Source organism: Lithobates pipiens, unplaced genomic scaffold, assembly GCF_037356315.1.
Source record: "Lithobates pipiens isolate NorthernLeopardFrog02 unplaced genomic scaffold, aLitPip1_a1.2 Scaffold_16, whole genome shotgun sequence".
Classification (NCBI taxonomy): Eukaryota; Metazoa; Chordata; class Amphibia; order Anura; family Ranidae; genus Lithobates; species Lithobates pipiens.
This window is the reverse complement of record NW_027507748.1, coordinates 441,828,442-441,856,063: the sequence shown is the minus strand read 5'-3', so window position 1 is coordinate 441,856,063 and position 27,622 is coordinate 441,828,442. Positions and strand designations below refer to the sequence as shown.

At 42.3% G+C, this 27,622-nt stretch overlaps 1 protein-coding gene across 2 annotated transcripts in view; it reads right to left on the bottom strand.

Annotated features, from left to right (window-relative positions):
- The window catches only part of RASA3 (RAS p21 protein activator 3), a 303,463-nt gene extending 277,191 nt beyond the window's left edge, over positions 1-26,272 (bottom strand). For both annotated transcript variants that reach the window (XM_077482700.1, XM_077482701.1), the window contains exon 1: positions 26,108-26,272. In XM_077482700.1, the coding sequence (XP_077338826.1) occupies positions 26,108-26,162 (55 nt within the window). In that variant the 5' untranslated portion in view covers positions 26,163-26,272. The remainder of the gene's footprint in view (positions 1-26,107) is intronic.
- Positions 26,273-27,622: the final 1,350 nt, after the last annotated feature.

The following is a 27,622-nucleotide window of genomic DNA, read 5'->3' as shown; positions in this document are numbered from 1 at the left end:
GCGTTCTTATTGCCAGAAAGAGTCTGCCACTCACCACAAATGCTGGGGAAAACAGGGGAGTTGTTACAACCTGCCACTGACTACCATTATTTGCCATGGCTCTGCATGTTTCTTCTTAACGCTTTCAAGGTATCCTTCCTACATCTTGACAACTATGCAGGAGACAACATCTCTGAGCTCCTGCACATGGGGCAAATGAATATGATAAATGCAGTATATATGCATAAAATTGCCACCGTACTTACTTAAATAAGTAAAAAAGAGTTCTACATTGCTTCAACGTGCCCTGATACATTGGGGTCTTGATTTCCCTGAAACCAATTTTCTTACATATGCAAAACAGATCAGATCTTTAATTCCAATAATTCAAACACATTTTGTTTTTCTTCATTAAATGCAGGATTTAAGTGAACACACGCACGCGATTCTCATGGCGAATCGTAACACCTTGGTGAAGGTCACTTAGTGATAGCAGAGCTCTTAACCAAAGGCAATTGGCCTAATAGCACCACCACTCCTCCGGCACTATATAAAGCACACAATCTTATCTCCACTTGAAATGAATATTGATTTCTACAAGCTTAAATTGGCAAAAGCATTCATCAAAGAGCTAAACAGGGGAAAACTAATGAATCAATTAGAATGGGCAAACTTACCAGACAGTTACATCAGCGTTGCACTTCCTCCAATTTCTAAAATGGTGTATCACACTGCACCCTCAGCACTATTTCTATTAAATGTCTTTACTATAAAAAGTCAGACGGGTCACCTTGTGCAAGCAAAGTACTCTGCCTGCTCCTAAACCATCAAAGGGAAGCCATGGCACCAAGCTTGTAAAAACACTGAGATTAAATCTCGGAGCATTTGGTCAATAACCTAAAGCTTTTAAAATTGTAGGAAATTTTTAACATAGTCATAAACATATAACTCCTTTAGTCTAATGAAAAAATAAGGACCAGCTCCAAGCAACAAGTAAAATCAATCAAGGCGCTATTCATGCTATCCAAGGAAGAAGGGAACCATCTACAAGTCTTTTATCACCTCTTCCATATGAAATTGACAGCTCTGTACTTTTTTGTTGATGGTGACACGACCTTGTCACTAGATTCTTTGCTGCAAACCCTTTTAGCTACACTGTGTGTGAAGCTGAAGTAGGTTTGGAGAGGTAATGCAGCATCAGAATCATGGAACACACTTCTGTACAAGCTCCCATACAGAAGATAAAAATAATGGCCTTCAATTCAAGTAGCAACCAGAGATGGATTCATTCAATTCGAGATTCTCCATAGAGCTTATTTCATACTACAAAGATTACATAAAATGTATCCTCGCACTTCTTCTCAATGCTGGAAGTGCACAAGTGACACAGCATATTTTATCTACGTTTTGGGTCTATCCACAATTTATTTTTTAATCTCATTACTTACCCTATTCCAACAACGGTTGGTGTGTGTTTCTCGGGATTGGTTGACTCCCTAGCTTTTGCTAGAGCGGTACGCACCCTTTTGGGTTTACTATTATTGTATGCCAAGAAGATCATTGCACTCAAGTGGAAATCTGACTGGGCTTCTACCATATATTATTGGAAAACTATAGTTAAATTAGCCATTCCTCATTATAAAGCCACTTACTTTTCCCGTGGTTGAGCCAAATAGCTATGGGCTATTGGCTCAACTCTGCCTCTAGTACAGAGTCACAAATTGATAAGGTATCCTGTTCTCTTCACTCTATTCCCTGATGGAGTCGTTTTGGTTTTGGGAGTGTATCTGTAGTACTGTCTTTAGAGCTTTATATCCATTTTGCTCTCCTTGGGGGATAGTCTACCTCTTTTACTGTAATTAATATGTTCTTGTCCTTCTTAGTGCCAATGGCGGGGTATTGTTGATTGCTGCTGTATTGTCCTACAACATTTTTCAGTCTATTGAGTGGATATGAGCATTAAAGTGGTTGTAAACCCTTACAAACCACTTTGACCTACAGGTAAGCCTAGATTAAGGCTTACCTGTAGGTCCAAGAAATATCTCCTAAACCTATACGGTTTAGGAGATATGTACAAAAAGACAGGCACCGCTGTCTACGGCGCATGTGCCGTAGACAGCGGTGCGCAAGTGCACTGAGCAGGCCGCAGATCACTGTGATATCGTGCTTGTGTCGGCTTCCATGCGCATGCGCGGGAGTGACGTCATCGCGGCTCTGGCGAATCACAGCGCCGAAGCAGCGAGACTCGGAAGTCACTCCGGGATACATGGCAGCGGCGAAGATGAAGACGGAGGACCGCTTCGGGGGCTTCATTCTCAGGTAAGTTATTCATAATGAGCTAGTATGCTATGCATACTAGCTAATTATGCCTTTGCCTTGCAGGTTGCATTTTTTTTTTTTAAATAGCCTTTACTTCCTCTTTAATCCTCTATGTTAAGTGTTTTCAAATGTATATTTGAACCAGGAAATGCCCCAGGGCCCTCAAGTTGAAACATCTGATACATAAAGGTTATTTAAAAAAAATAAAGAAAAGATAATAACCACTATAGGCAATTAGCTAGATAAATCTCAAGGGTTAAAGCTTTGTGTAAAGTTTTTAATTTGATTAATGTAATGTACACTTTGAAAATGCTAGAATTATTAGTATTTATTGGTGTTTACAAAGCTACAGTAGAGGCACTGAAATCATTCAATGCATTCTCTCAGCAGCTCAGCTCACTCTGCTCCTCCCCCCAAGAGCACTGGTTCTGTGTTTACATTAGTGACTAGATGTCTGGAAGGCTTCCAGGTCCCTGCTGGGAGGGGGAGCAGAAGTATCTGTGCTGCAGAGAGAACTACTTCACTGCTATTTGAGGAAATAACCTGCAGCAATTTGAATGAGCAAAACAGGTTTATAATACACCATCGACACTTTTAATTTTTTTAAAGCAGCAGGATTCACTTTAAAGCTGCTCATAGACATGAGATGAGTTGTTCAATCCAATCACCTAACTCCCCAAGCTGGCAATGATTGGACAAGTTATAAAACTTGTTCTGATTATTACTGTGTCCCTCAAATTTCACCAACTGCATTTGATTGCCCCACTTCCTCCCTTTCACATAAATAAAAATTCTGGATTGAGCCAAGAGGCCAAAAGTATGTGTGGCCAAATGTATGTACCTGCAGAGTTGAGCACACTCTGACAGCCTTTCTCAACCTTTTCAACAGAGAGGAACCCTTGAAGTAGTTCTCCGGGTTCAGGGAACCCCTGCTAAAAATTAGAAATCTACAACTCCTGATACATTAGTGTGATGGTCAGTGGGAAGAATGGTCCTTACACTTGTGGTCATTGGGAAGAATTACCTCCTTACAGATAGCTAAAAAGATCAATGGTGTCAGTGGGAACTTATCCGAGAGACAGAAATTGCCCAATGTTGAAGGAACCCCTAGCAACTGCTGGAGGAACCCTAGTGTTCCACGGAACCCTGATTGAGAATCACTGCTCTTGGGTCTACTGGCACCTTAACGATAGCTGTGCTAAAATCAGCAAATTCACTTTTTTTTGCCCTTATCTGTATTCCAAGTAATCTACTGCAACCGTAATCTTGTAAGCACCACACATGGTCACTGGGGGTGGACTTCCTAAAGTCTATGTAATCGAATGCAACCGTAATCTAGTAAGCACCACACATGGTCACTGGGGGTGGACTTCCTAAAGCCTATGTCGGAGTCTCTTATGTCACCAGTCACATCAAACTTACAAAGTGGTTGTTCTGAGAAACTAAATACTTTTACTTCAGACTTTTTGTATATGAGAGAGAGCAAGCAGCCTTCTGGTGGTATGCATGAGAATATTTCTGTTACATCACAAGTGGGGGTTTTCAGGTCACCAGTTTACACATGTAGACTTATGCACAACATCAAAGCCTGGCTAAAATGCAGGAAGCATGTGCTCAAAGTATGCATCTCAAGGGTTGCATTTCAATTTCGATTGGTATAAACATGATCAGATCTGACCAATCTGCTACATAAATAAACTGGATAATGAAATAGTCATGCAAATGAGGGTATAGGTTTGCAGGTAACTACTACAGATGACCTGGAGGAAAAACTGATTTACTTTCTTGCTAGTTTGAGAAGTTTAGTAGAGAAACTTAGTTTTGTTTTCTTTCTTCCTTCAGTCCTTTCAAGAAAAAGAAAGCAACAAAATGATTGAGGAAGGATACGAAGGGAAGCTTCCTGAAAAGAAAATGTGAAAAGGATGTTTGGTGTTTGTTGTACCCAAACTGTGGTAAACTGTATGTTGTCTGTTGATGTATTCAATCTTTTTGAGAATATTTTGATAGTAATAGTGGTAGATTACGAGCCAAAACTGAGTAACTGCCAAGATTACTATAGTTATCAATCCACAGTTCAGTCTTTGACAGGCTGTTTTATGGTTGAATCTGTTTTTATTAGAAGTAGAAGGGTTTTACCACATGACCAAAGCACAGCTTATCATATACATAGAAGTATGACAGACAGAGCCCATGCGTAAATAAGTGGAAGTAAAACAGAAATAAAGAACAATCCTTCATAAAGTTCCACGAGAGTTGGCATCAAAGAATGTTCACGTCCAGTTCTAGACAATATTTTTGAAGGTAGTAAGTTCTTGGGTTGGAGACACATGGAGAAAATCTCAGGGTGCGCCCATGGGTATGTTATAAAAAAAGTAAGGGGGCACAGGAAGATATAATAGTTAAGGAATAGACAAAGGAAAGTAAGAGCAAGAATGAGGGGAGGGAATACTCAACCAGGATGCTCTCTTGACCCACCAAGATAAGGTTTTGCAATCTTTTTTTAATTTATCTCAGTATTTAGAGGTGCTGTTATAAATAGGCCAAAATTGTATAAGGTTTTGGGATATCTAGTCAAATTCACCATTGAGCCAGAAATTGTCTCTAGGTATTATAATCTGCAAATAGTTCCTCCATTTTCATGATGTCATTCAACTCCTCTACCCATAATTGGTAAAAAAAGGTTTTCAAAAATAGAGTGATAAGTTGTCAGGCAGTAGTGATAAAGCAGTTTGTTTGTTTTTTTTCTAGCTAGAAAGACACCGTGGAGATATAAAACAAAGCCATTTCAGGTGAGGGAATAATATGGTCAAGGCACATTTGGTTATGGATCCTTAATATTTTATTCCAAAATGATGATTGCAAGAACAGTCCCACCATGTGTGGAGGTAAGTATCATTCCGTGCTCTGCATCTCCAACATACTGTACACTGTGTCATCTACTTGCAAACATATTCAGCATAGTGAAACTGCATCTTTTTTTTTAACAGGATAGGATTTTTTATGCTAGGCTGTTTTAATAAGAGGAAAATGGATATACCAAAAAAAAAAATAGCATAACAGTCAGGCTAGCTAATGGTTTCAAATGGCTTATGTCTAACTTTTAAGTCAGCCATCTAGAAAGAGAAATTACCCCATGATGTCCTTAGATCAAAACCAAGCCTTACATGAAACTATGAAACATTTTGAGCCCTATCTCAACAATGAGTTTTTTTCCGAGATGGTAAAGCCAAAAAGATGTTCCTAGCACCGCTTACCGCACAAGGGGAAATCTTTTTGGCTTTACCATCTCGAAAAAAAGCTCATTGTTGAGATAGGGCTCAACATGTTTCCGTAGTTATCAAGGCAAGTTTCCAGATAATGCCTAGGCATTGGGTCACAAATGAAATTGGGCCATGTGTGTTAAGCGTGTGTTATTTCACTACAGATTCATACTATGTGCCTTGTGCCTGGTCACCCTTTCTATGCCATGGTTTCTTTCACCAGCCAATATGTCACTATCGCTTCTTGTAGCTTAGGTGGTGGCACAAATAACTGCAGAAGGGTACTGACACACAAGTGTAGAATACTAAAGGTTCTTTAGAAAGTTTAGGCTTCCAGAGAGTAATGCCCCATACACATGATCAGATTTTCAGACAACAAATGTTGGATGTGAGCTTGTTGGCTGAATGTCCGACCCTGTGTATGCTCCATCGAACATTTACTGTTGGACTTTCCACCAACAAATGTTTGGTAGCAGGTTCTCAAATTTTCCGCCAACAAAACTTTGTTGTTGGAATTTCCGATCGTGTATACACAAGTCCGATGCACAAAAAGTTCACGCATGCTCGTAATCAAGCAGAAGGAGCCGCACTGGCTATTGAACTTCCTTTTTTTCAGCTCGTTGTATGTCTTGTACGTCACCACGTTCCCACATTCATAATTGTTGGCCAATATTTAAGTGACTGTGTGTATGCAAGACAAGTTTGAGCCAACATCCTTTGAACAAAAATCCACGGTTTTGTTGTTGAAAAGTCTGATTGTGTGTATGGGGCAAAAGGATCAGTGACCCAGGCACAGGCAAAGGTAATTATTAGTTAAAAGCTCAAGTACTCAGTAAAGCATGGCAAAATGGCTATATGCTGTTGGAATACAGCACATGATGAACTAAACTTTTCCCAAGGTAATCAAATCATAAAATATGCTTTCATAAACTGGATGAAAAAAAAGTAAAACATAAAAGAACAAAATAAGTGGCATACACAACTAGTCTCCTTATAAAAATAGATATAAAGAGATACTTACCGTGTATTGTGGGCATTGCCAGGTTTGAGCACATTGGGATCCCCAAATAGCAGGGTGTTTCTCTCTGAAAATGGCAATCAATTTGTATGGTTGTTGGCTTTGGCCCATTCCCTCCTATTACTTATTACTGGTTAGTAAGGCTACCTATTGAAGTTAACAATGATATTCAAGAGGGAATCCCGTGACCCAAGAAGCTCATCACTATTTCCAGAGAGAAGCACTACGTTGGTGATCCTTGACCCAGAGGTGCCAGCAATACAAGGTAAGTATCAGTTGAATAAATTCACACAGTATATTATTTTCTCCATAAGTTCAAATTTTAGATGCAAAATGCCCCCAGTGATTGTGTTTTAAATTTCCAGCTGGGACGAATATTTCATTGTTTCCTCAAAGAGTAGGCCTTGCTTAGGAGAGCCACAGACAGTAATGTGTGCTGCAGATTCAATGTAAATGCTCCAGGCACCCTTTCTATATTAACCTATATTAATATTACGCAGACAAGCAAACATCACTATTCTTGGAAACCCTATGCAATTATTTAATAGCATGCACTTGACTTCTGTGAACATAATAATTTGCGTGCGTCATTATCATGCTTCTTGTGTGGTATATGGATTTCATAGCAAATAAAAATACAGGAAAGAATATTAGTATGCACAAGACTGTCTTTACTTTATAAGGAATTCGGTGTAAATTTTGAACTTAGCACCTTCCACAAAGAAAGATACTGGGTTTATTTACTAAAGGCAAATCCACTTTGCACTACAAGTGTAAAGCGCACTTAAAATTGCACTTGGAAGTATAGTCGCTGTAGATTCGAGGGGGACATGCAAGGAAAATAAAAAAACAGCATTTTAGCTTGCACGTGATTGGATAATAAAATCAGCAGAGCTTCCACTAATTTCAGATCTACACCTCAGATTTGCAGTGACTGCACTTGTAGTGCAAAGTGGATTTGCCTTTCGTAAATAACCCCTCACTGTTTTCTAATCTACCTTGCTGTTAATGAGGACTTCAAGCAAAGTTACCAGTGTACAGAACTCTTCACTGATCTCCCTCTTCCCTATCCTAAAATCCATATGATAAGGTGAGGACCATATCATTTAGCATATATTCAACACAAAGTCCATATTCTCCGGTAGAGAAATTCCCCATTTCTGGCCGTAGGTCAGAAGCTGGGAGGTTGGTAGTAAAAAATGCATTTTGTAATACCTGGTTTACTGTGAAATAGGGATGGAGATCACAACACGATTCCCACCACTTAAGCTATAACACCAAGAAATGCAGTTATGTATTATTTAAAAGTCATTAAAAGCATCAAATTAAAGATCCTGAAATTGACTAAAAGTGGTTGTAAACCTTTACATATACCCAGTGAAGTCACTGGCTTCAGGTGATACATGGAGATGAAACAAATCCTTATACACAAGTTGTAACTGTTTATCTGCAGTCTTCTCTTCTCTACATGTGTTCCAAGTGCTGAATTTATAAAACTTTTCTGAGAGTTAAAAGAAAAGAAAATGGGGTGGATAGCTGAAGTTACTCTGCAGAGCTCAGTGAGGAGAGCTCTGATAGCTGATTGGAAGGAAGGGACACCCCCCTCCCCTCCACACAGCACACAGGAACAGAGCTGTGGCTGTCAATCTACTGAACCCCCCCGGTCACCATTTTTCTCTTGGTGTCAAGAAAACTTGTCAAAAACTATTCATTCTGATAGCAGCGGAAGGAGGCAGCAGTCAGAAATGACACTTAGGGGGTTATTTACAAGAGGCAAATCCCACAAGTCGCTCTAAATCTAAGGGGTAGATCTGAAATGAGGGGAAGCTCTGCTGATTTTATCATCCAATCATGTGCAAGCTAAAATGCTGTTTTTTACTTCCCTTGCACGTCCCCCTCAGGTCTACAGCGACTTTACTTCCAAGTGCACTTTCAGTGCAAAGTGGACTTGCCTTTAGTAAATAACCCCCTTAGTGCTTTTAATTGAGACAAGTGCACACTATAGAGGTATATGCTTTGTTCCTATTTAATATCTGAGGTTTACAACCACTTTAGTTTCAGCCTCTTGTAATCCTCCATAGGGCTCAGGCACATGACCTGAAAGGGCTGTATTTCTGTACCCAGGTGTGACAGGCACAGCCAACAGCCTGTCAATGTCAATTGTAGGCCGAAATACTCAGCAGCTGTAAGCACATCCAAGTGGATATGTGTTGCCTGGAACAACAGTTTTGCAGTGATGAATTAAAGCTTAGTAGCTCAAAAAATGCTGTAAATGCAATACAAACATTCAATATCATAATCTACAGGTTTAGATCACAAGCAGAACGCAACAATGTTGTTTGCTTTAAATACTAAAGAGCCTCATGCACACTGGACCTTTTTACAGCTGCTGTTTTTGGCTTTAAATGTTAAATGTAAACTCCCCAGCATGTTATCCTATGTGCATACTGTTATCAGCGTTTTTTGACAGGGGAGTTTTCTGGCTAGAAAAAAAAAAAAAACACAGAACTAGTGGGTTTTAAAAGGAAAATTTCAGCTGTAAAAATGCTCTAAAGCCGCATACACACGATTGGAGTTTCTTTCGGGAAATGTGTGATGACATGCTGTTGGTGGAAAATCCGACCATTTGTATGCTCCATCTGACAATTGTTGTCAGATTTTCCGCAGACAAATGTTGGATGGCAGGCTTTAAAATTTTCCACGGACAAATGTCTGTTGTCGGATTTTCCGAACATGTGCACACAAGTCTGTCAAAAGTCCAAAGTACAAACACGCATGCTCGGAAGCAAGGACGAGCCAGAAACGGTCGGTCTTGTAAACTAGCGTTCGTAATGGAGAAGTAACATTTGTGATGTGGCAAATTATGAAATCTCCAAATGCAGTGCACATTCTCTTCTTCTTTAATGGGATAATAATGAAGCTGCTTTGCTGGTGATACTGATGGAGTTATTGCAAATGAATTTTCAAAGGCTTTTTTTTTCTAGTGATATCAAAAAAAATATTATTATGCTTGTTATTTATTTATTTTTTGGTGCAAGTTACCACAACACCATTATCCCGTAGTTTTTAAGATACAACTATGTTGGTGTCCCTTGTCCATTTTACATTGTATTTTTTAAAATGTAACTACCTTCTCCCAAACTGTCATTGGAAGTAAAACACATCCAAGTATTAGGCCGTCAGTTTTGACGGCGGACCTGAACGGGCGCTATTCTACACAATTTTTTTTTACTGTGCATTAAAAAAAGAAAACAAATAAAATTAGACATGCTATCAGCTAATAGAACTTAACCAAAAAGTGCATTCTATGCATCCAAAAATATAGAAAATATATCAAATCATTATTCAACCCAAAAATAAAATAAAAGCCTCATGCATGCTCTTAATATAGGGGGTCAACAATGCCAAGAGTTGGTGAAAGCAGGGGTCCGTCACCCGGAGATAATTCCGGAAAACATCTGGATTGTTCTCCTGGAGCTCCCGCAGCAAAGGTATATGACATAATTGGTCACGATTAATAAAGCAACCAATTTTTGGCCAAGAAATCCTCCTCCTCCTGTTCCTGAACTAGACTGGACTTGGGGCAAAGCAATAACTCCAACGCCAATAATAAATAACACGTTATCTTCTTCAATTCTGCCACATGGCTGGTTGACGAACGGCCGTTCAGAAACTAACTGAAAAGTTCGAACTGAAAAGCAGGAAATAAAAAGCGCAAAATGAAAAGCGCAAATCAACACTCATCAGACTTCTACTAACACGAAATTTGGAAGATGGAGCCAAAAGGCTGGCGCTAAGGAGCTTAAAAACCACGTAGTATGTCACTACGTTCATGTTTGTTGGCCGACAATTGTGTGCCGTTTGTATGCAAAACAAGTTTGGGGCCAATGCCCTTCGGACAAAAGTCAGAGGTTTTGTCTGCGGAAAATCTAATCGTGTGTACGAGGCTTTACTCTAGGGCTGAAACGATTAATCGATATTATCGATAATAATCGATAATGAAAATCGTTGTCAACGATTTTCATTATCGATTAGTTGGTCCGCACCATGCGACCGCGGAGCTAGTAGTTAGTTATTATCTAATCCTATCTAAGCCTTTCCACTTGCTCGGCACAGCCACATTGTTGATTTAAATAAAAGGTACAACACTATCTCTCCCCCCCCCCCCAATAAAATGCAGCTTATTACAAGCATAAAAACATAGCATATCACTGACGATTTGCGCCAATAGGCATCCCGGGACTCATCACGGCGGTCTGTTTGGAGGAACTTTGATCGGTGGTGAGCTTGGCGCAAATCATCAGTGATATGCTATGTTTTTATGCTTGTAATAAGCTGCATTTTATTGGGGGGAGATAGTGTTATACCTTTTATTTAAATAAACAATGTGGCTGTGGGGGGCAGGAATAGTGTTATTTTTTTTTGCTGATCCGAAAATTGATCCGATCCGTGACTCTGATCCGAGGAACGATCCGATCTGTGAGTTTTTTGATCCGTTGCACCCCTAGTCTGCACCTTCCCCCCTGCTGGTCCATTAGAATCCTGTGTATCCTCCCGTGTCCTACGCATGCACCACGTCCATGACCACGCAGCTACGCCTGCTTGCATTCTCCACCCAGCTGACGTCCCGCCAGCAACGCGCTTGCGCTGCTTTCAGCTCCTCCTCCCCCCTCTACCCAGCAGCCTTCCGATAGACCCGCCGCAGAGCGCAGGAGCGGCAAGCCCTCACCGGGCCGCTTTCCAGCCCTGCCGTGTTTGGAGGTTGTGCTCTGCACATGCGTGCATCCATCTCCCCGGCTTCGGGGCGCCCTTCGCTCCATTTGGAGGAGTTGGCTGAGTCACGTGTGGCGGGTCCGGACTGAGACTCCGCCCCACACCACACCGACACACCGAGGAGGAGCTGCTGTCACTATGAAGGGGTGAGAAAACCCGAGACACCGGAGGGGGGGAGGGGAGCACTGAGAGGAGGTGGGGCAGTGACACCATGTGAGAGGGGAGGAATGTGTCATCTATACTGGGGGGACACGTGTGTGTGTGTGTGTGTGTATATATATATATATATATATATATATATATATATATATATATATATATATATATATATATATATATATAATTTCTCCCCTTTTTCAGTTTTTTTATCCGATTAATCGAAAAAATAATCGGCCGATTAATTGATTATGAAAATAATCGTTAGTTGCAGCCCTACTTTACTATTGCTATTCTACGTTTATTTTTGAGCCATAAGCTTTTGTGGGAGTGGAAGTTTTGCTAAAGCTGAAAAACTCTGATAAATAAAAAACAAATGTTTCTCATGAATTATGGTGAGTAGTTCATTTAGTCTTCTTTTTTTTTTTTTAACTAGAAGAGAGAGCGGTTCACACAATTGGATTCTCATTACCACTTTGGTTTCCTGTGCAGCAAAATGCAGCCAAGGATGACAGGAGGGTGTAGGTAGCTTTTTTTTTTGTTTTAATGAATACCTGCAAAAGTCAGGCAGCCAATAAATGTGTTAAAGTTTAACTGTAAACTGAATGTCATGCCAAAATTCATAGCACGTAATCAAACCAGACAAACGTCAAGTGGGTTTCTGTAGAACAGAAGCACCACCACTTCCTTGCAAGCACTCCACCCTTTTCAGTGCAAAGGGAAAAAATAACAGAATAAACCACTGAAAAAATGGGTGGACCTTACCACAGAGTAAACAAAAATGTGTGATGTGGTATGCAAAAATGATATAAAAAGAAAGAAAAAAAAAAAGAACACATGGGGGGGGAAAAAAAGGTTTCCTCATCAAAGTATCGAAGCAATATTCAGTGTTACAATTAACGAGAAACAAATTCTTCCACTCACCAAATGCCTACAGCATTCATCTGATGTTTGATAATGGATTACAAGAGGATGACAAAAAGCAAAAACATGAAAAAAACAAATGATAAAGAAACAATAGTGAACATCTTTTCTAAACCTGGCCATAGATGGAACGAAATTTGATTGGTTCAGCAGGGACCGGACAAATTTTCATCCATCTTGTTCATGAGAAGCCAATCTAACGTTCGACTTCTCACGTACAGGTTTGTTGGAAAATTCGACCTCGATCAGTGCATGCAGCCAATCGGCTGCAGTCATTGGTGTGCGCAACCTACTGCATTAGGGTGCGCCCCCCCCCCCTAGAGCCCAAACACACATGCATGCAGAGCAGTGGACAGTGTCAGCAGAGTGAGATTGGTATTGGTAGTTTTTATTTTAATTATTTTTTACAATATTCTTTTATTAATTCTTTTTTACCTTTTATTTATTTATTTTTTTAGAAGTCCCGTTGGGACCCCAACGGGACTCCTATTCCCTTTGGGACTCCAGCGGGACTCCTACTATTAATTCTTTTTTACTTTTTTTTATTATTTTTTTAGGAGTCCCGTTGGGGGGCTTTGGTAAAATCTCAAGACCCCTGATGTCTCAATTTTGAGACAGGGAAAGGGATTGAGGACAGAGCTTCCCAGTCCCTTTCTTTGCAGCCTCGGTTGCACTGGACAGTGAACTAATAGGGTTGCTCTGTGCTGAGCAATTTCCTGTTCATTCACAAACTGAAGCATAGTAAACACACAGGAGCAAACGGTACGATCAGTACTGATCACTCACTGTTTGTGTTCATTCAAAGATGTGTTCATGTTTGTTTTCATTCAGAAAAGGAAAGAGCTGGTAAATGAGATATTTTTTGGCCTGTTCCCTGCTCTCCATCCTGAAACACCCCCGCAGCAGCCGGGGGGAGACGAGATGAAGGAAGCTGGCAGCACTGCAGGGAGAGACAGGGGGCACCAGGAAGCAGGGGTTTATTAGACCCTGTTCACATCTCTCGTGATTTGGGATCACGGACAGAATTGCTGCAATTCTGCCCATGATCCCAAATCGCATTGAAATTGCAGCACAACATGCTTATTATCATTCAATGGCACTCAAAAAACAACGGGATTCCGCTACAATTGCCACACAACAGGTTCGTACTGCAATAGCAGCAAACCGAGCCTTTAGGGAAGCTTGTCCTGCTCCTCATCGGGCAACAAATGCACATAGGGCAGTCCATGAATGGACTGCCCTATGTGACACGCAGAATTGTGTGAAAATCACATGTCAAACTCGTTCCTGCTTTGTGATAATGTGAATGGACCTTACTGTCTATGTCACCTACTCCAGGTCCATTCACACCAGATGTATTGGGTACAGGGGAGGGCTGGCAGCCTGGCGGGCAAGTTCAGTTAAGTTGCCCATTGAACCACTGAATCAGCTCACCCTACATGCCCGCGTGGTTTTATAAGGGATACTGATGTTATTAAGCAAGAAAAATATGATGCAATGTGGTAACATAATTTAATGTTAACAGCAACAAAGGAGGTTTAACAAAAATAATGCATAAGTGCCCATCAGTACAGCCTGATCAGTGTCCATCAGTACAGCCTGATCAGTGCCCATAAGTACAGCCTGATTAGTGTCCATAAGTACAGCCTGATCAGTGCCCATAAGTACAGCCTGATCAGTGCCCATTAATCCAGCCTTTTTACCCGGCATCAGAGCAGCCCAGGGGGCAATTTCCACCCTGCTCCCTGACCCAGTCCACCCCTGATTGGGCAACACTATGCAACTTTGCCCAAAGCTGTCTCAATGCACAGACAAGGAAAGAAGCTTTTTTCCCAAATCAGGGCAATTCACATCACCACACTGCCTGTGTGATGTGGACACCTCCTATTGGCTGAGGCAACACTTCTAGCAGCCAGGTACTCTCTTATAGGCTCCGGAGGCAGGAGACGTTCACGGGTGGTGAGGGGGGCCAGTGCTCAAGTAGATAATAAGCAAAAAAAAAATGCCTGGTCCTTGTAGCAGGAAATTAGCTTGGCTTATGGAGGAAACTGACTTTGATCCATTACACTGCAGGAAGAGTTTGGAATCAAGTTTGAGGAGTAAGGTAATTGATGCACAATGCCCTACATTTTTGCTTTAAATTCCCAGATGAGACCAAAATATATTACATTATATAAGATTTAAGATGGCTAGGTGAAGCAATTTCCTTTCTACTTCTCACTTCCTCATCTCAAACCGTAAAGGTTATGTGTATAGATCACATGGAAGAAACCGTTTTCATGCAGGATATGTAATATACAGCCAACCATTACTTTAATGGTAGCCCCACCAGTTGCTTATAGTCCCCTTCCTTTTGCTTCCCTACTGCTCTGTTCAACTGCTGGGGTAAAACAGAGAAAGCTCTGTGTATGCACTAAGCTATAACTTACAAAAGGTTCAGAATCCCCCCCCCCCCCCCCCCCCCATGATGTGACATTTCTGCACGTCTTAGTGGCCAACCACCAAGCACCAGCACTATCACATATGAGTCATTGCCCCCCTACTCAGAAGTATTTTTGTGCTCCTGGCAGGCACACACAAGGCAATGGCACAAAGAAGATGAGCATGTGCTGCTGGGGAAGTCGATGAACCTGTTGCTTTGCCATGCATCGACAAAGCACTCATTTGCTGTAAGGGAATATTTTGCCACCAGTGTCAGTAAAATAAAGGCAAAGCTGCACAGTAGGCACAACAAGGTAGGTTACCTGGATAATCTTCTTCAAAGTTTTGCCAGAGCCATCTACAAAATGCCCACTCCTTTCATATGTGTTCATACCCCTATCCTACCGTTTGACAAGATCCACTTTCCATGCATAAGAGCTGTCATTTGTGGAGCACATCTAAGCAAATACTGACTTTTGCCAAGTCAATACTAGAGACTCCAGTGGCACATTTAAAGTGGTTGTAAACCCTTACAAACCACTTTGACCTACAGGTAAGCCTAGATTAAGGCTTACCTGTAGGTCCAAGCAATATCTCCTAAACCTATATGGTTTAGGAGATATTTGACCGAAGACGGGCACCGCTGTCTACGGCGCATGCGCCGCAGACAGCGGCGCGCAGGCGCACTGAGCGCGGCATTTCCAAGAATGGAGCTGCCGCGCGTGTCTACTCCTGTGCGCATACGCGGGAGTGACGTCATCGCGGCTTCGTCGAATGACAGCGGCGGAGCTGCGAGACGCCACCAGCAAGATGGATGCGGCGGACTACAGGGGACAGCGGCGACTTCGCTGGCTCCTGTGTCAGGTAAGTGACACATAATGGGCTACTATGCGATGCATAGTAGTCCATTATGCTTTGCCTTTGCAGGTAATGAAAGAGTAAGTAAACCCATCAGGGTTTACTTCCTCTTTAAGAGGATTACACTAATTCTGCAAGTAAGATGGAGCAACGTATGGTGTCTACTGCACAATTTTGCCTATACTGACATGTATGGCAGCAAATGCACAAGTGGAAGGGGCACCAGACCAAAGGATAAAAGAGTCCAAACTCATTTATTCATTTGTACTAAAAAAAAAATTGAGCTATCCTGTGTGAATCTGTGCAGGGAAGATAGTTACTGGCCAGCAGTATCTGTGTGAGCAATTATGATCTTAGACTGAGGCCCATCAATAGACCTCAGTGTCAGCAACCTTGGCTAAGAATTGAGTTCAAGATAAAAAGAGATTCCTTGTGAGTGTTTGATATAGACCAAACAAATATCAGGCTGACTGCACTCCAAGCTCTCAATACAGATATCTTTATTCCATAACAATCAAGGTCATCAAATCAAAAACTCAGCTGTCATTAAGAGTAAACTACTCCAATATAAGTTTACAGTGGATGGTCTTGCCATTTAAATTGTTTTATACATCAAGGATGAAAGATTTTGTCTGAGTAAATGTTTTTGCATGCTGCTTTATGTTCAAAACAGACTGCTAAATTATGTAGGTTTTGTTTGTCCTCAGATCTGCTTGTACAATTGATACATATAAACACCAACTTAAAAAATAATGTAACAGTGTAACAATAGTATGGAATCATAATATCCTGACTGATGACAGCTGAGCTTAGTCTCTGTGAGGAAGAGTATTGCTGGTTAAAATTGAGTCTGACATCTAGGGATATTACTCTGATTAAGTGCTAGTATGTGTGAAATGCGTTAGTGATTCCATCTGCTTGTTTTACCCTGTTTTTTTATAGAATAAAGATATCTGTATCAAGAACCTTAAGGGACACCAACCTGACATTTGTTTGGCCTATATGTCTCAGTGATTAGTTAAATATGCAGCCAAGGAATCTTTTGCGGTCAAGAGTTGACCAGCTTGAAGTAGTAACATTTATTTGGTATATTGTAAGTTCTGATGGAGACAAATTTTGTCTGTGGTAAAGCGGCATGCAAATACATGCAACAACAAATATGTATTTGGGGCAGCACAGTGGCTAAAAGTGGTTAGCACTTCTGCCTAGCAGCACTAGGGACATGGTTCGAACACCAACTATGGCACTACCTGCCTGGAATTTGCATGTTCTCCCAGTGCCTACATGGGTTTCCTCTGGGTATTGCGGTATCCTCCCACACTCCAAAAGACATGCTGGTAGGTTAGTTGTCTCCTGTATGTGTTTCTATGTATGTTAGTTAGGGACCTTAGATTGTAAGCTCTTCGAAGGCAGGGACTGATATGAATGTATAAGAAAATATGTAAGGTGCTGCGTAAATTAATGGTGCTATATAAGTACCTGTAATAAATAAATAAAATGTATTTCAAAGGATAACCTTTTTTATTTGCTTCCTGTTACCCAGTTTCATATTTTTTTACTAGTATCAAATACAGTGCTGGCCATAGAGGAGCGGATGTCTTGATGAGAACAGGAGGCACCTACTACCCTAGGGGGATCAGCCCATGTATAGTCAACTCGATTTTCTCATCCCAAAACAGGTCACAGTTCTGCCATGTTCTCTGCAGTGAATACGATGTATCCAGACATAACCAATTCTAAGGCTGCGTACACACGCGGGGACTGTTCGCCCAACTTTGTCCGTCAAACAGTTTCGGCAAACAGTCCGCTCAAAATTAGCATGGACGGACATGGCCACACACGACGGACGAACAGTTTGCTGAAACCGTGCGCGATGACGTGAACGGCACGTACGACGGGACGAAAAATACGACGTCCTATACACTGCATTATAACTTTCGGCGTGTAAATCCTTTCTGAGCATGCGCGGAACTTAGTTTGACGAACAAGCCTACACACGAGCGGACTGTTCGCTGAAACAAGGTTTCAGCGGACAGTTTTTCGGAAATTCCGAAAAACCTTGTTCGTCAAACTGTCCGCTGAAACTGTCCGCTGAAAGCCCACACACGAGCGGACTGTCCGCCCAAACACTGTTCAGCGGACAAAGTTGGGCGAACAGTCCGCCCGTGTGTACGCGGCCTTAGGCTTCATGTACACATAGACTATTATGGACACTGGCCAGCGGTCAAAACGTTCTTGTTCTAATCACGATTCTTCTTCTTCTTGAATAAGATGTATCCAGACATAACCAATTCTAAGGCTTCGAGTACACATAGACTATTATGGACACCGGCCAGCGGTCAAAACTTTCTTGTTCTAAACACGATTCTTCTTCTTCTTGAATAAGATGTATCCAGACATAACCAATTCTAAGGCTTTGTGTACACATAGACTATTATGGACACCGGACCGCGGTCAAAACGTTCTTGTTCTAAACACGATTCTTCTTCTTCTCCATTACGATGTATCCAGACATAACCAATTCTAAGGCTTTGTGTACACATAGACTATTATGGACACCGGCCAGTGGTCAAAACTTTCTTGTTCTAAACACGATTCTTCTTCTTCTCGAATACGATGTATCCAGACATAACCAATTCTAAGGCTTCGTGTACACATAGACTATTATGGACACCAGCCAGCAGTCAAAACGCTCTTGTTCTAAACACGATTCTTCTTCTTCTTGAATACGATGTATCCAGACATAACCAATTCTAAGGCTTCGTGTACACATAGACTATTATGGACACCGGCCAGAAGTCAAAACGTTCTTGTTCTAAACATGATTCTTCTTCTTCTCGAATAAGATGTATCCAGACATAACCAATTCTAAGGCTTCGTGTACACATAGACTATTATGGACACCGGCCATCGGTCAAAACGTTCTTGTTCTAAACACAATTCTTCTTCTTCTCGAATACGATGTATCCAGACATAACCAATTCTAAGGCTTCGTGTACACATAGACTATTATGGACACCGGCCAGCGGTCAAAACGCTCTTGTTCTAAACACGATTCGTCTTCTTCTTGAATACGATGTATCCAGACATAACCAATTCTAAGGCTTCGTGTACACATAGACTATTATGGACACCGGCCAGAAGTCAAAACGTTCTTGTTCTAAACATGATTCTTCTTCTTCTCGAATAAGATGTATCCAGACATAACCAATTCTAAGGCTTCGTGTACACATAGACTATTATGGACACTGGACAGCGGTCAAAACGTTCTTGTTCTAAACACGATTCTTCCGCGTTGAGGAGAGGAAGGTTGAGGGAGGTTGAACCTCCCCTAATCGCAGGAGTTCCTAAATGATCCAAAAAAAAAACTACCGTATGTGTACATGGACATGTAGGGTTTTATGGAGTTGAGTTTAGGAGCTTTGGCAAAAAAAAAAAAAAAAAGCTCCTAAACTCAAGTTTAAAAGCTGTAGTGTACATGAAACCTTAGAAACATGAAATCAATAACTCGGTAAACACAGGTTGATGGAAAGTGTGACTAAATAAACCAAACTGACAATGATTTCCCCTTTTTCACAATTACTACACATTGTATATTTGTTGCATGTCAGTCAACCATAAGACATCATTCATAATGTAGACAACCAGCACATTGTGTAGTAAAGGAGGAAGCATTTCTTCAAAAGGCTACTGTAAAACAACCAACAATATACACAACTTGGAAAATCAGTTAGGTTTGCCATATCTGGAGAGTATATATAGTCTGATACAGAGGACTTTGATAAAACAAGAATAGTAAGAATGTAAGTAAGAATGCTCCTTGAAAATGAACATCAAAAAGAAGGAACAAAAGCATCGATGCAATCTAGTAAAAATGATCGCCTGTTGGGCATGCCGTCCTGCGACCAGTGGAAAGCCTTCATTGAACTTCTTCCTTTCTTCCACCAGTCCATGACAGATGAAAACAGGCTCTTTCACATGTCAGATTATTTCCTAATGAGCTTGTAAAAAACCTTCATGATTCAACAGCTTAAAGGGATCCATTAAAAGGGTGATCATGTTAGCTTAGGCTATTTAGGGCTAAAATGCAGAGGTGATTTTAATCTCATAAACAATTAGGCACTCCTTTACAATGACCTCATTTGCACCACATTTCTTTCGACAAGCTGAAAATGTGCTAATTACTGACAAGGGATTAATGCAAACCTGTCAAAAAAAAGTGTACAGTGCAAAAAAAAAGCATAAGGAGAAGTTACTGTCAGTGAAAGCCATGTGTCCAAATGGTCCCAAAAATAGACAGATGAAATTATATTCAAATCTGTACTCTTCAGTCATGATCAACCCTGCGCTCAACCTACAGAGCATTCCTATTGATCCATGAAGCCACCCATCACTTTGAAGGACCATCAAAGATGCTTAGAAGGTGTTGAAGCCAAGCATGGCATACAAGTAGAGATCTCCACAAAATTTCCACCACCTAATATTTCTAGATCTACTAATTGTTTTGAAATGTGTTTGTTTTACAGGAGATAACGTCTATATTTTCTAGGATTTTATTGATTGTGACAGGTTTACTTTGAGTCACCCAGTAGCATGAGATTAAATTTAGCCTGTCAAGATAGAAAAATGTGGGCTGCCATGGCTGACCTCCTACTAAAAATACCAATTGCCTGGATGACTCACTGGCCGCAAAAAGGAATTCCAGCTTTTTTCTGATTTTATTTGCGGCATGTTTGTTTTGGGTCAGTGATTCAAGCATTGGAGCAAGGCACATTCACATTTTAAAGACACCAGCATTAGCAGGCTATTTCTCTTATGACAGTTTAGCCCTTTAAACCCGATGTGCCAATATATAGTCCTTGTTCAGGATCTCAGGCCGGCCATACAGGGTTCAAAGCACAAACCAATAAGATTGATCAACTTGAGTATAACCAGCCTGCCGGATCTTCTTGCGATTGTCGCTAACGACGGCTATAGCCGCTAGCAATAATCACTCTGACCCGCAGTTTGTTTAGTGTGCCGTTCAGGCTCAATCACTATGGGGAGTAGTGCAGGCGATGCTGCAACCACTGCAGGAGTGCCAGCAAGGGATGGAGCTTGTCCTGGCTTCTGTAGTCACTAGAAGGAAGAGAGGAAGGAGCCCTGGTGCCGCACATCACAGAGTCCAATGGTGGTATGAAAGTGACAACCCAAGACTGGATTCCCACCAGGCCATGCCCCCAACGTGTTTCACTCCGCCCCTGGAGCTTAGTCTTCCCCATCCCCATGACTAAGCTCCGGGGGCGAGTAAAATGTGCTGGGGGCATGGTCTGGCAGGAGCCCAGGCTATGGTTGTCTCTCTCATACCACTATAAGACCCTATAATGTGCAGCACCAAGGATCTTTCCTCTGTTCCTTCCAGCAATATTCCATGTGTTCTCCCAGCGGGGACGGCTTCCCCACCGGAAGAAAAAAAATGGCCTGGCAGGAGGGAATCCTGCATCAACACTATCTGTGTTGATAGGGGGATTGAGCGAATTTCTTCCCTGCAACCCATGGTTTCAGGAATGCAATTTGCTCCATGTATGGCCGGCCCAGCACTCATGACCAAATGATATTGGAGTCACTACATTTCTTTCTGAACAATCTGAAAGGGAAATCAGTCAAATGAGATATAATGCAAGCTGCAGTTGTATGGAGATTGTATCATGCCCCTGTAATCATTTCATTCAGCTTTCAACAAGCTTCAAGAAGTGCTGAAGCCTGCTAGCAACTTGCTTAAAGCGGCAATCAAACACTCCCATTAAGATCTGTGTTCAACATTTACAAACTGAAGTTGAATGGTATTTTAAGCACTAAATATGACTTTGAAATTGTGCGACTTCACTTGAAATCACAGGATTTCAAAGCCGCAGGTCAGAGTGACTTTAGGTGCAACTTGGCCGACATCTGTGCAACTTCATGCACGGATGTCTATGCAAGTCGCACCTGAAATTGCAAAAAATAGTGCAGGACCCTTTTTTCTAATCGGTGCGGCACTGCAAAGTCGGCACAGATCCACTGCCAACAATAGGATGTGACTTGTCATGCGATATGGACCTGTCAAAACACATGACAAGTCATAGCAGTGTGAACAGGGACTAAAGACTTCAACAAAGCTTGCTAAAAGCTGTGAAAATGCATTGTCAAAGCTTGCTGTAAACTCTACTCTTATACGAGCTAAAGCCCACGTGAAACTGGCCTAATTGTGTCCAAGATCATATCAGGCTAAGTAGTGTGGAGGAGATGCATGGTCACCTTAGTTTACATCAATAAGTAAATACCTTCTATAATGCTGGTTAAAAACCCAACTTTAAAAGGTATTTAAAAAAATAATAAAATCAGGAAATCAGGATGTTGTGGTTTACCTAAGTATGGCCCCACCTAGAAGTGAAATAATTTCTCATCTGATCTGACACTTGATAGAAAACCACAACCAAACTGTTAGTTTCCTTGCCTGCTTGTGAGAAAGACTCTCAGCTAAGAGGTAAAACGAAGAACACATTTTACTAAGTCACTGTTACAAATTCTCTATTTTTGCTATCAGTTTTTTTTTTAATGAAGCGTAAAAAAAAAAAAAAAGAAAAAAAATGTTGATCATTTACATTATAAGAGAAGTGTTATCTCATACAAACAGCGTGATTCTTAAATACTACATAGATCTGTCTTTCTCAACTAAGGTTCCCCTACAGAGGTCGCTAGCATGATTCTTAAATACTACATAGTACAATGTTTTTCAAATAGGGTTCCTGCAGGGATATGCAATTAGTGGACCTCCAGCTGTTGCAGAACTACAAGTCCCAAGAGGCATTGCAAGACTCTGACAGCCACAAGCATAACGCCCAGAGGCAGAGGCATGATGGGACTTGTAGTTTTAAAACAGCTGGAGGTGCGCTAATTGCATATCCCATGGAAGTCCCACCGAACCCCTGCTAGAAATTGCTAAATCTACAACTCATGATACATTAGTGTGATTATGAATGTGAAGAATGCTCCTTACATTTGTGGTAATTGGGAAGAATTAATCGCTTAAAGCGGAGTTCCACCCAAAAATGGGACTTATCCAGTCCCCCCCCCCCCCCCCCCGGTGTAACATTTGGCACCTTTCAGGGGAGAGGAAGGGAGCAGATACCAGTCTAATGCAGGTATTTGCTCCCACTTCCGTCAAAAGATCGCTGCAGAATCTACGCCATGTCCGGCATCTCCTCCGCCCCCCCCCCCCCACCGTCTTCTGGGAGACACACAGGTCCCCCCAGAAGACAGAAGGAACCAGTGAAAACCCACAGCGTGACTCGCGCATTCACAGTAGGGAACCATAGAAAGTACAGGCCAGAAACTCGACCGCTTCTCCATAGAAAATATTCAAGCATTACAGCAGTAACATCATTAGGCCTTCATCAAAAGCAAGGCTTCACTTCGTGATTCCCTTACTACAGATGCCGGTGCCTTCCATCGGAGCCGAGAGACGGGTCGGCTTCGGGTGAGGATATCACAGGCTCCCTGGACAAGTAAGTGTCCTTATTTTAAAAGTCAGCAGCTGCAGTATTTGTAGCTATTGACTTTTAATTTTTTTTTTTTCGGCGGAACTCCGCTTTGAAGACCGCTAAAGAGATCAATGGTGTTGGTGGGAATTTATCTGAGAGGCAACCCCCAGCAACCTCTGAAGGATCCCTAGTTGAGAAACCCTGCTCTAAAGGTTGCTAGCATGATTCTTCAATTGCTATAGAGATCAGTTTTTCTATATCCAGGGTTCTGTGGAACCTTAGGGCTCCTTAAGAGGTTGCTAGTGTGATTCCTAAATACCCCTTTGATCAGCCTTTCACAACCAGAGTTCCCCCAGAGTTTGCTAAATATTACATTGATTGATAAGCTTTTCTCAAATAGGGTTCCTCTAGAGCAGTGATGGCGAACCTTGGCACTCCAGATGTTTTGGAACTACATTTCCCATGATGCTCATGCACTCTGCAGTGTAGTGGAGCATCATGGGAAATGTAGTTCCAAAACATCTGGGGTGCCAAGGTTCGCCATCACTGCTCTAGAGGTTGCTAGTGTGATGCGTAAATAGATCAGCCTTTCTAATCCAGGGTACCCTAGGTTTTCTCTAGATAACCAAAAAGAATTACAGTGCTTGCAAATAAGTGAATAAAATGCAGACATTAAATGAAAACAATTCATGAACAATTAGTGAAAGTCCAAAAAAAGTGAATAACGTGCTCCAATATTAAAGTGCAGTCTTGATCCGAATTTTAGAGTGTGCCACACTCCCTCCTAGATCAGCCTTTCTCAACATTTCTACCCCTGGGGAACCCTTAAAATAATTTACAGATCTCAGGGAAGATGTGCTACAACCAGTTGATTGGTGGTCAGTGGGAATGGTGAGAAGAATGGCCCCCTTACTGCAGTGGTCAGAATGCTACTCTTACAAATAGATAAAAAAAGATCATTGGTATCATGCTGCTGCGTATGCAAAGTGGCATTGGCCCCAGAACTACGCCAGCACCATCAAATGAGAATGACATCACCCACACACTGTCAAACTCCTGAGAAACCCTAGGGTTCTGTAGAACCTTTGTTGAGATTGGCTACTCTAGAGGTTGTTAGCATGATTCTTATATACTACATCTGTGGTCTACAAGCTGCGGCTCTTTGCTTAACTTTACCCGGCCCTTGGGGCACTATTCTGCCAACTGACACCAACAATGAGGCACTATTCCTACCAATAATACCAACAATGGGGCACTATTCTTTCACCTTATACCAAAAGTGGTGATGTTCTCTCCCACGGATGCCAGGAAAATCTCTACTCTCGCTGACCACAGTCTGGCCACCCTAAAGTCTTAAGCACAATAAACTGGCCCTTTGTTTAGAAAGTTCGGAGACCCTTGTACTACATAGATCAGCCTTTCTCAACTAAGTATCCTCCAGATGTTGATAGGAGTTCCTTGAGCAATGAGTACCTTCTTCCTCTCAGATAAATACCTACTGAAAACAATGATTTCATGCTATCAAGTGGGGGGGGGGGGGGTTAAGCAATTACAACAAATGTAGGGAGTACCCGGTTGACCATAACACTAATGTACCGTGAGCAGTAGGTATAGTAAGTATTTAGCAAGGGTGCCCTGAAGTTGGAAAGTAATTTCCATGTTAAAAAGTTGGGAAAGAATGGCATAGATGCTAGAATATTGCTTCACAAGTGCCAGTGGAATAGAATATTGTAACTATCAGCAGAGGTAGTGACTATCAGCAGAGGTAGTGAGACAGTCAACAGTAAATGGCTTCAAACATACTTGGGACAAACATAGATCTATACTCAAACAATAAAGTTAATAAAAACAAAACAGCAAAAAAAAATGGGCAGACTCATTGGACTTACTCTGTCTTTTTCTATGCATGTTGCCAAATTGGGTGAATCAGTCCACTTTTATCGAACCATCTTTGGGCTCATGTACGAATGACAGATACACCACATACAAAAGCTGTCCAGTTTTTTTTTGTTTTTTTTTGTTTTTTAGAAATGGATTACCACATCTAACATCACTCTCCAATGTTCTGAGAAAAGCGTAACAGGGCTCAGCTTCCACATGACAATTATGTTCCAAAAACTGAAACGCAACCGAAATGTGTCATTTTTTTTTTTGTTGAAATGCCTGCTTAACTCTTGAGTTCTTCTCTAAGCAACAAGCCGCCTTGCGTTTGTATTCAAGTCACTGTGGGCCTTGCTTTACAAAGATTTTCCACTGGGAAAGAATAATGAAAGCTTTGTTGCACTACAAAAAAAAAAAAAAAAAAAAGCCTTTGCTGTCCAGGGAGAGGTTTTGCCAGAAGGCAAATCACATAGACATGGGCAAAAAAATTCAGATGCTCTCACACAGGGGCAGCTGCAAAGACAGACCCCCCCCCCCCCCCCCCCACACACACACACACACACACACACACACATCTTTAACAAGGGTGAACTTGTGACAACAGAGTCTCCTGATAACAAGAGCTATCTGCATGTTCTCACTCCTGATGAAGCCTGATAGATGCCCTCCAGATGTCAGAGGAGCCTTCAGTGCCATCCAGGTCCTGGGTACACTTGGCTACCTGTTCCTTCTGCCACTGATCACCGACAGCCAGCAGCAGAGACTAGCAAGTTGATAGATTGTATTTGAAGAAGCGATCATCAGCACCCCTTGGCATCACCACCTGTGCCCACCATGGAGACACAATCAGAGGTTGTAGGACATAGTCCTGATCTGCTGCTCCATGTGGCTCACAGCTCCAGCAACACATCACTCAGAATGGGGCATGAGAAAAGTTTTGAGGATGTTGCAGGCTCCGGGCATTCCATGCCATCGGAGGCTGGCAGCACAATGGCACTGACAGGGCACTCACTTACCGATCTTGATCCTCACGCTCTGGAAGACCCGGATCCCCTCCTCCTCCACCGCCATGGTGTGCGCTACTGTAACAGGGTATGGCTGTTGCACGGCAAGGGTCTGCCCCAGTCACTGTACTGCTGTTCCGGCCACAGCAGCTCTGAGCCTGAGCGTTCTATTGAAGGACACATCCCCGGCATCCCTTTAGATGTGCATGCTCCTCCCTGCTGGCCGCTGGGTGGTGCACACTTCAGCTGTACGATCTGCAGAGCCGAGGTGTGATCACACTCTGCCACAGCTAACCATGGGAACCTTTGTCAGCCCCATCTATCACATCTCAATTCAGAGTTTTCATTGCTAGAACCACCCTGATGCTGCTTACATTAAAGTCATAATAACCCCCCCCCCCCCACCAAATGAAAAAGAGGTTTATATTTACCTACTCTGTGCAACAATGTTGCTTCTCTTTTTCAGTCGGTGCCCCCTAAACAAGATGTGTACTAAGGGGGGCACCCCTGGCCGCTCATTTTCGAGCTGGGCTGTGTACATCCATAGACACACACAGCATGACACAGCCATGCCCCCCTCCCAAGGAGCCTATGGCAGTCAGTGGAGGCTGGTGCTCAAAATTTATTTATTTTTGGGGGGGGGGGGGGGGGGGGCGCAAACAAACTGGAAAAAAAAAACATAAATTCCAGTGACTGTGCCCATCAAATGCAGCTACTGTGCCCATCAAATGCAGCCACTGTGCCATCAAACGCAGCCACTGTGCCATCAAACACAGCCACTGTGCCATCAAACGCAGCCACTGTGCCATCAAACGCACCACTTTGCGTTCAAATGCAGCTACTGTGCCCATCAAACGCAGCTACTGTGCCATCAAATGCAGCTACTGTGCGCATCAAACTCAGCCACTGTGCCATCAAGCGCAGCCACTGTGCCCGTCAAGCGCAGCCACTGTGCCCGTTAAGCGCAGCCACTGTGCCCATCAAACACAGCCACTGTGCTATCAAACGCAAACACTGTGCCATCAAACGCAGACACTGCGCCATCAAACGCAGACACTGTGCCATCAAACGCAGACACTGTACCCATAAATTGCTGCCACTATGCCATCAAACGCAGCTACTGTACCCATCAATTTCTGCCACTGTGCCCATCAATTGCCGCTACTGTGCCCCATCAATTGCTGTCACTGTGTCCATCAATTGCTGCCAGTGTGCTCATCAATTGCTGCCAGTGTGCCCCATCAATTTCTACCAGTGTGCCCCATCAATTGCCACTACTGTGCCCCATCAATTGCTGCCAGTGTGCATCGCCCCGGGAGTCGGGACTTACCTGTCTCGCAGCGGGTCACGGGGGCGTCCTCCATGTCCACACTCCTCGATGTCTCCTGTCCTCTCTATCAGGCATCAAATCACAGCGCCTGTTGTTTCAGCCAATCAGGTGACAGGTAACCAGACCCAAGCACCTGATTGGCTGAGAGGCGGGTCAGTGTTCCTTACACAACACTGAGTAAACAGTGAAAGCACAGC